This window comes from Oratosquilla oratoria, chromosome 15 (genome assembly GCF_046742065.1).
Source record: "Oratosquilla oratoria isolate Oo_2021 chromosome 15, ASM4674206v1, whole genome shotgun sequence".
In the NCBI taxonomy this organism is placed as follows: domain Eukaryota; kingdom Metazoa; phylum Arthropoda; class Malacostraca; order Stomatopoda; family Squillidae; genus Oratosquilla; species Oratosquilla oratoria.
In genome coordinates, this window is record NC_134791.1 from 51,917,898 (window position 1) to 51,927,897 (window position 10,000).

General features: G+C 41.9%; 1 protein-coding gene across 6 annotated transcripts in view; it reads right to left on the reverse strand.

Annotated features, from left to right (window-relative positions):
- The window catches only part of LOC143033450 (uncharacterized), a 622,033-nt gene that overhangs the window by 572,646 nt on the left and 39,387 nt on the right, over nt 1-10,000 (reverse strand). For 5 of the 6 annotated variants that reach the window (XM_076198912.1, XM_076198908.1, XM_076198910.1 and 2 more), the window contains exon 2: nt 4,159-4,759. In XM_076198912.1, coding sequence (XP_076055027.1) covers nt 4,159-4,585 — 427 coding nt within the window. In that variant the 5' untranslated portion in view covers nt 4,586-4,759. Of the gene's footprint in view, nt 1-4,158; nt 4,760-10,000 lie in introns of those variants that run through there. The other variant, XM_076198913.1, reaches the window with a different exon arrangement.

Consider the following 10,000-nt stretch of genomic DNA (forward strand, 5'->3'; position numbering starts at 1 on the left):
TATACCCGCACACGTTGTCCGTGTAGTTGACCTCACGCTTGTGAGTAACCTCAACTAGTGTGAGCATACTACCCTCTATGACCCGACCTTGGTCTGGACGCCTTGCTGCGCTATTGACATCCGGGCTGACCGCGCACCCCTCCCTGTCACGGTCCTCTGGGCCGTCCTCGCAGGTGACCAGTTGTTCCAAATATTTCCTCAACTTTTCAAAATTGGCTTTCTTGAAGTCAGATACTAGGAAGTTGTGTCACCATGGTTGTTCAATGTTTTCATTGATGGGGTGGTGCGGAAGGTAAATGCGAGGGTAATGAGTCAAGGGACTGGTGATGGTGAAAGAAAATGGATAAAAGTTGTAGGTGAGTCAGTTGTTGTTCGCGGACGACACTTCGATTGTGGCAGGGTCAGAGGGGGGATTAAGGGAGTTAGTGACAAAGTTTGGGAAGTTATATGAAAGGAGAAAGTTGAAGGCAAATATGGGTTTAAGTAAGATGATTAGATGCACGAGGAGAGAGGATGACAGTGAGTTGGAAGTAAGTCCTAAAGGAGAGAGGCTGGAGGAAGTGAATAGCTTTAAATATTTGGGGCAGCATGTGGCAGGAAAGGGAGTAGTGGAGGTGGAAGTAAATTGTAGACTGAGAGAAGCAAGTAAATGCCTTGGGGGATCAAAACGTGTTATGAGAAATAGGCATCTGGGAATGGGTGCAATGAGGAGACTATATGAAGGGGTGATTGTACCGACGGCATAGTATGGGGCAAAAACATGGAATGTAAGCGAGGCAGAGAGGAAACGTTTAAATGTGTTTAAGATGAAATGTCTGAGAAGTATGGTATGGGTTACATGGTTGGATAGAGTGAGAAACGAGGAGGTGAGGAGTAGAGTGGGGATGGAAAAGGAGATGGCAGATAGGGTTGATGTTGAAAGAGTATTGGAATGTTTTGGACACATGGGAAGAATGAGTGGAGAAAGATTAGTAAAAGAGGTGTGTAAGGCACAGGTGGATGGATTGAACTTGAGGGGACGACCGAGGATGAGATGGATGGATGGGATGAAAGGGGCGTTGAGCAATAAGGGAATGGCTGTTGAACAAAAAAGGGAGAAGGCAGGAGATAGGGGTGAGTGGATAATGGTTGATACTGTGATGCAAGGAATTTAAGGGATAGGTGGGGTTGGGAGTTGTTATGTATGAATGATATTTAGACACAGACTGAAGGAATTTCTTCCCGTTTTCTCTTTTTCTGCATGAGGGTACGTAGATGGAGGGGTCACTGATTAAATAAAGCGGTCTTTTTGTGAATATGTTGTGTCTTGCTGCATTACTTCTGACCCAGGGCAGTGGGCTGGATACAGGAATGACTCATCATCTATGAGGAGCTAAGATGAGGGGAGGGGGGGAAGGGGGAATTATGGGAGTGGAATGGGTGGGAGTGAAATGGGTGTCAGTGGGCACTTGCCTTTTGATTTGGCTACCTCCCTTTAAGGGAGAAAAAGCCCTTGATATATAGAGAGATTGATGTCTCGAGAGGGTTCTCAACTGTGCTTCCCTTGACAGCGGCCTGGATTTAAAAAGTTGTTTTAATTTATGGAATGTTTTCGTGGTTGTACTCATTCCTGCCTTTACATCCAGGTTAGCAGTATTTTTAGGAGATAGTAAATAACCTAGGTATGAGAAAGATCCAACCCTCTCGATGTTTAGGTCATCCACGGGTTCGAGTCCATCCTGATAGGCAGTACCTCTCTTAACAGGCATGTTTTTAGTCTTGTTTTCATTGACCAATAGTCCCATCTTCTGAGCCGTCCTGATGAAATACCTAAAATGTTTTTCCAAATGGGTCATACCCTCTGCTAGTAATACCATGTGATCAGCGTAGGCAAGTTTACTTACCTCCAACCCACCTACTCTAACGCCACTGCTAATAACTGCAACATTTCGAAACACCCACTCCAGGACCAAGTTGAAGAGATAAGGTGAGAGTAAATATCCTTGCCTTACACCCGGCAGCACAGGGTAGGGTTCTCCATATGATCCACATACTTTTACATGGTATATGGTGTTGGAGTAGAGCGCTTGAGTAATTTTCATCTGCTTAACTGGTATTCTGAACATGGCCATGCTTTTCCATAGACTGTCTCTGTGTAGACTGTCGTACACCTGCTTAAAATCATTGAATAGCATGTGGAAATCTTGGGCATATACCCACCTTTTCTCCAGAATTTGCTTCAAAATAAATATGTGGTCGTTAGTGACTTTTTTTGAAAGCCCGCCTGGTATTTGCCTATCAACGGCTCCACATAGTTTTCCAGTCTCTGAAGTATTAATCTTTCAATGGTTTTGTGTAAGGGTGTGATAAGAGAGAGTCCTCCATAATTGTTGCAGCATTCATTTTCTTCTATTTTATGAAGAGCCATAATAACTGCTGTGCTCCAGCCCTCGGGAATCCTTTCCTGACTCCACACAAGCCCTATGAGGTCTACGAGCTGTTAGGAGTGTCTTGTTATCAATTTTCAAAATTTCAGGGTTGAACATATTACTCTTTAGTGCTTTGATGGCTGTTTTTATTTCTACTCTTGTTGGAGAATTCTCTTCTCCTTCTGTAAAATCAGAAGCAGGCTCAATTTCATCAACATTGAGTCTGGGTGGCTTGCGACTGAGTAGGTGGTGGAAATTCTCAGTCCACCTCCGCAGCACTTGCCTTTCATTTGTGATGAGATGGCCGTCTTTATCCTTTGTGCCACATGCTCTTGATTGGAACCCTCCTCTCCCTTTCCTCACCTCTTTAATAAATATTTCTAGACTGATTATATATATATATATCTTCTTCCATTTTTCTGGTTTAGCACTTCAATAGGCACATTTTTCTTTTTGAATTATTCTCTTGGTCTCCCGCTGTTGACTTCCATAACTCAATCTTAGCACCTCATTGTTTCTATTTGCAGGGTGCTTCGATCTGGCATCCTTCCTCTTCTTTACAGCTGATGTGGCAAGCACCTCTTTTATTTCTCCCCACTTCTGATCCATGTTATTGCCGTATCCCTCCTCAATCAAGTTTAAAACATCGAAACGATTACGAACTTCGAGTTTAAATTCTTCATTAACTTAGGGGGGTTTAGTTTTTAAAAAATGAAACGTTTGCTCTGTCTGCTCGACACTTTAGTATATTTTTTCTTGAGTTATATATATATATATATATATATATATACATATATATATATATATATATATATATATATATATATATATGTGTGTGTGTGTGTGTGTGTGTATGTATGTATATACATTAAACATGAATTATTTTTAATTGTTGGCAAAGCAAAAATTATGAAAAGAGTGAAAACTCAGAACGATTATAGATTTTAACAGGAGAACCTAGATAACGTTGACTAAAGGAGTTAGGAATGGATGATAAGTTCAATGAAAAAGGAAGATTTTAGAACTATACTATATTTGTTCTTCCGGGACAGTTTCAACATCGCATTCCATCCAAACTAACTTGACCCTTGTCCTCTTCCTGATGCTTGTCGTTGGAGTTTGGAGTTGCTGGCTAAAGGTTTAAAAGTTAGGTCCTTTGGAATGAGTTGAATTCGATACCCTGATGTCTTGGACTCGCATTTTTTAGGAAGCGTACGTTCCTGTTCGTAAGGTCGTGGTAAGGACGAAATAAAGAACGAAAGAAAGATAAAAATGTGACGTGAGTTTTGGGTTGAATTCGAAAAACTGGAACACTCCTATTAATGAAACATAATTGTCCTGTCATCAGTCAGATTGAATTCTACAAAATGCTTCCACAATTGGCGTTTTAGGTCGTTGAGTCCGTAATCCATCTGATATTGATTGCCGACAGACAGTTTTATTGATTTTAGAGGAAGACTTTGATACAGGACAATTTAAATGAAGGAACACTATCCTCCAACTTTTCAATAAATCAGTAAATCATGTTCCTTGTAACTTAAATCTAATTTCTTTGCTTGGCTGTCAGAGAATGTTGGGTAGAAGTAATGATTTCGACTGCTGCCAAGCACAACATACACGTTCCTTACTTTTTTCTTTTACTACACGTTTATTGTGTCCAAAGTACAAGTAAACAGTTTCTAAAAGGGAAATATTTACACTCCAAGAAAATTCCAAGGAAAAGAACTTAAAAAATAGGTTTTCGTCTTACCTTCTAATGGAGTGTATACGTTGAGGAAGAGACAGTCCTCATTTTGTTCCTGGAGATGTGGTAGAAGTCGAGTCAAATACTTGTAGCGTCCCTCTGGCATGTTCTTCAGTGCCTGCCGCCGATTCTTGATGTTGGGCAGTTTCTGGGGGCAGACTGGAGGCATTTTGTCGGCCCTCCGGATGCCTGACCACGACAGCGGGGACATGGGGGGCATGAACCTCAGGTGACCCACCGGTGGGGCGGCGTACGGGATCCCGAGAAAGATGCCCACAGAATCAAGGTCAGCGTATTTTGGTTTCATTGTCAACCCTCGGATGGAGCCATAGGTCATTGAGACCACTAGTTCCGAGAGGTGGAAACCGGTCACGCCCACTAAAAGACACGCCAATAGCGCCACCACTGACCGCAAAGGCGCGCTCAGTGGCATGGTGGACGAGGCTTGCTGCACTCACACCTGAGACACCTACACTGACACTTGCAACTTTGACACTGGCACTCCGCCGTGGCACTGAACTTTGATGTCACTGCATAACACTAATTGGACTCACCACTAATTATTTCTCCATTCACTAACTTTTTTCAAAGGTAAATTTCCATATCACTGAAAAAGAAAACGATAATTGTAATTGCATTTAGAGAATATATGCCTTTAATGGCAGACATTCATTTTGTCTTGAAATAGTCTTTCAGATGTAGAGTCACCTGGCACTGGCCAGAATAAGATCGGAAAAAAACTATATATGCCACGCAATTAAAGATGTCATTGGATATATAAAAACGTATTTCTTGACGAAAAAATACGATACGCTGTGCTAGTAGGTTCTATTTAATCTTCTTTTACTTTATAATTATTCACTGACATGATTGCAGGATCGTTATTATTGTTCATGTAGTATTTTATTTTCACTGCAGATTTCCTATATTAACCTTTTTCTAATCCAGACAAATCTTTTATAACACATAGAAGTATAGAAGTATTTCACACGCACACACACACACACACACACACACACACACACACACACACACACACACACACACACACACACACACACACACACACACACACACACACACACACACACACACACACACACACACAAACACACACACACACACACACACACACACACACACACACACACACACACACACACACACACACACACACACACACACACACACACACACACACACACACACACACACACACACACACACACACACATGTTGTGATGGTTGGAAGGAAAGTTGTCTGGCAAGCCCCGAGGAAAAAACCGGAGGGTTGCCAGACCTCCCTAGCTAAGGTTTTAGAAGGCAAAAGGAACATGGGAAAACATGGAGAAAGGTGGCACTCTTGAGGGTTGCCAACAAGAGGGGATTGGATGTGAAAACCGTTGTAGATGACCTTTGACCCTGTTCGCCTCGCGGTGACTCGAGTTTGTTTAGAGTGCCCTGCGGGCGCTGTGATATATGGGCCTAGAGTGTCCTGCGGCGCTGTGATGTATGGGCCCAAGCTGTCTGCTCTCGCTGCCCCGTGCTTGGCTGAAGGCCTCTTGTTGCCTCTCCATGCTGGAGCAAAAGAAACCGTCCGCCGCCTCACATAGCCTCGGCCAGCTACCATCACCATCCCAGTGACCCTATACTTATAGAATTAAAAGAAAAGAAAAGAACAGAAAACACAAAACAAGGTCCTTGTTCCAGGCCTTAGCATGAAGGGTATATACATATAAGTTTGGCATACGGGTACCTTAAGGGAATTATACAAGAGTAGAACATATGAATAACGTAAGGAAACTTAACTGTGAGAGTAGGTGGAAAGTAGATATTGTTTTCGTTCACCTAGGCAATAATATACATTTATGAAGGTATGGCTCTATTACGAAACTATAGCGGGGAAGTGGCAAAGGTGACCCTATATTTATAGAATTAAAAGAAAAGAAAAGAACAGAAAACACAAAACAAGGTCCTTGTTCCAGGCCTTGGCATGAAGAGCATATACATATAAGTTTGGCATACGGGTGCCGTAAGGGAATTATGCAATAGCAGAACATATGAATAACGTAAGGAAATTTAATTGTAAGGGTAGGCGGAGAGTAGATATTATTTCCGTTCACCTAGGCAATAATATACATTTATTACGAAAACTATAGCGGGGAAGTGGCAAAGGTGGAATTTGCGAAGAGGATTGGGAGTTGTCCTCTATGCCCTGTGTAGGGGGAGCTTGAGAAGGCACAATTTTTATTTTTAGGCCACGGGGAAACTTTTTATGTGATTTTTATGTAACTGGGTCTCTGTCAGATTTGACAAAGTAAGTGCCTTTACCTTATTGTTAGATTCATGACCAATGATGCGATATGGTCCCGAGAATCTAGCTGAGAGCTTGGAGGTGGTTGTGTGGTTAAAGGGTATAAACAATGTCTCCAATATCAAAGGTATCGTTTCTGGCTGATTTGTTGTGCAAACAGACCATTTCGTCCTTCGTTAGATGGAGGGAATAATGTATTCTTTTGAATAGGTGATTGAAATTAGCTATTTTGACCTTTACAAAATCATTGAAGTTATAAATGGGTGGTAAGTCTGAAAGGAGAAGATCATATGGGAGCTGTTTGCCTGAACCAAAAATAACAAAATAGGGTGACTCCGATATTGACTTACCGCAGAATTCAAACACGCTTGAATCATGGGAACATATTTATCCCAGGAAGGTTGAATATTAGAAGCAAGATGTCTGATAACATTGAGAATCTTTCTATTCTGGCGTTCAACTAGGCTATTTGAACTAGGATGGTAAGCAGTAGTGTTACATTTCTTGATTTGAAAATAATCGCAAATATGCGAAAGAATCCCATTGTTAAACTCACTCCCGTTGTCAGAAATTAAAGTCTTGGGTGTTGTAAATAGGCATATGAGTTTGTCAATAATTGCCTTTGCTACGTGTTGTGCTGCATTGTCTGGTAGGGGGGCCAGAATACAGAATCTAGAGAAGTGGTTGACACAGACAAGGAGGGAACTGTTTCCAGTATGTGTAAGTGGTAACTTAAGAAGATCAATAGCGACTGTGTCGAAAGGTTTAGAAGGTGTAGGGTAAGTTAGAATTAGGACATGACCGCTAGTATGTCCTTTATGACTCGAGCAAGAGTGGAAAATGTCGATGTACGCGTGTATATCATTCCTCATCGTTAACCAGGAATAGTGTAATCTTCCCTGAGTATCGCATTTCTCCTTGCCAGGGTGTCCAGCAATCGGTGAATTGTGAATAAGTTTTAAGACTTCTGGAATAAGATTTGTAGGGACTACCAGTTGGAGCACCGATCTGTTGGGTTCCTGTTTGTTCATTAGAGTTGTCTTATGATAAAGAATGTCATCCACTAGCGTGTAATTGTCAATATCTGGCGGAAAGTTGTCCGTGTCAGCTGTGTCTGCAAATTCGAGGAAATATATGACACGTTTCCAAAAATGATCTGATCTCTGCGCTGCAGCTATGCGCGCTTGAGTAATATTGACTGGAATTGGGTCTTGAATGCTGGTCGCAATATGGCGACTAAGAGCATCTGCAACCACATTTGCTCTCCTCTGAACAAAATGGAAGGTAGACATGAACTCTTGTATGATGAGGAACCAGCGGGCAAGTTTCCCGGAAAGATTTTTTCCCTTGAATATGTGTAAGATTTGTTGATGATATGTGTATTTCGTAACCAAAAATGATGTCTTTGAAATGTTTTAGTGTGTATATCACTGCTAAGGCTTCTATGACTTAGTAATTCCGCTTGTGCTTGCTGAGTGTGCGGCTTGCATAGGCAATTGGTCTGGGTTTTGTGTCGTGGTGTTGCATAAGAACAACGCCTAAGCCTGTATATGACGCATCAGTGTAAATTGTAAAGGGAAGCTTGTGGTTTGGGAAGGCAAGGACAGGTGCCGTAGTTAAGCCTTTCTTTAAGTCATTAAAGGTTTTCTCTTGGTCAGGTGTCCAATTGAAGGGTGTGTCCTTCTTAAGTAGTGACGTTAAGGGTGCTGTTATACTAGCGTAACCTTGAATGTAACGTCTGTAAAAACCCGACAGACCAAGGAATGAACGTATGTCTTCTACAGAAGTAAGGCCTGGAAAATCTATGACTACCTTGACCTTGTCTTGCGAGGTTAAAATTCCTTGTGAATTAAAGACATGCCCTAGGAAGCGTATTTCTTTCTGAAGGAAAGAACACTTCTTAAGCTTCAGTTTGAGACCTGTCTGTTCCATTTTTCGAGAAGACAGTGTGTAGAGTGTGTTGATGTTCGTCAATTGATTTGGAAGCTATGATGACGTCATCGAGGTACATGCACACAGAATGAACAATGAGATCTGCTAGTACTTTGTACATGAGACGTGTGAACACTGAAGGAGCTAATATGAGACCCATGTCGAGTCGTTTGAATTTATAGTGTCCTGTGGGTGTGCTAAAAGCTGCCAGCGGCCTAGACTCTGAGGAAAGGGGGATCTGGAAATATCCCGACATAAGGTCCAAGGTCGTGAAAACTACGTTGTTTTCACCGACAAAGTGGAGGAGGTCATGAAGAGGTAGAATCGGGCATCGGTTAGGGTAAAGTAAATTCATTTAACTCTCAGAAGTCGACTATAGGTCGGAAGGACCCGTCTTGTTTTGGCATTATGAAGAGTGGAAAATTTCACTCGCTAATGGATAGTTCGATAATATCTTGCGCAATCATGTCTTGAATAAGGTTATCTACAATTATGCGTTTGATGTGTGGCAATCTGTATGGGGGAATGTAACAGGGTTTTGAGTTCTCACGAAGGGGTATATAATGCTGAATACGATTAGTGGCTCCAAGGGGTTCACCTTCCGTGGCAATGGTATGTTTGAACTTGTTACAAAGTGCAAGTAAGTCTGCTTGTGCATCATGGAAATCAATATAGTTAAGCTGAGATGCCTCAATGGGTTCTTGTGCTGCCTGCACATCGGAAACTGTGGCACGAACTTGAGAAGTTGGGAATTTGTCATCCATGACTTTAATACGTGAAGGATAAACTTGGAAATCGCAAATGTTTGTGCCAACTGTGAGATGGAGGTATGCGTTAGTGTTATTGGTAATTAAAATGCAAGTATGGTCTTTCTTTGATGTTGAGCTGATGGATGAAATCAGGGAAATGCCACTGATGCGGCAAGTTTCTGGTATACAGAGTACGTCGGTGTCATGTGCTTGGAAAACTCGTATATGCATATATGTGTATTCACGAGGGAACAGCGCCTTTGGGCTGATAAGCACTGCATGAGTGTGTTGGAGAGTAGATAGCACTTCCAAGACTGGAGCCGTTTGTGTTGAATTGCTCTAAGAGGGAAAAAAAAAAAAAAAAATGGTCCTTCGCCGGTGATAGATCAACGTTATTTACTGGGTGATTTGTCTTTCGTTTCGCAGATTTTGATATTCGAGAAGAGTTTGCGCGCCTGTTACGCTTGGAATGTTTCCCTACAGCTGGTAGTGAAGTGGAAGGGTTAGAGTTATGTGCATGTGTGTATTTGTCGGTGCCATCAAGAGCTGGTGCATCTTCGTGTGATGAAGCAGAGTTAGTTTGAACAGTTGTGCTAGAATTACTTGACGTTAAATCAGGCTTTACCTGTTTGGCCACATTGAGGTGGTTGACTTTAGCAGAATTTGATTATGGCCATGCAGGGAGGAAGTGATTTGCACAAATGATGCCATGTTGGGCTGAATAGATAATTATATTATATTTCTTCATCAATGTTAAGCCTATGAGGATATCAGCAGGGAAGTGAACATCAGTTACGTAAGGGGAAACTGAAATGGATGGGCCTTCGTCTTTGAAGCTAATGTCAAGAGAGAA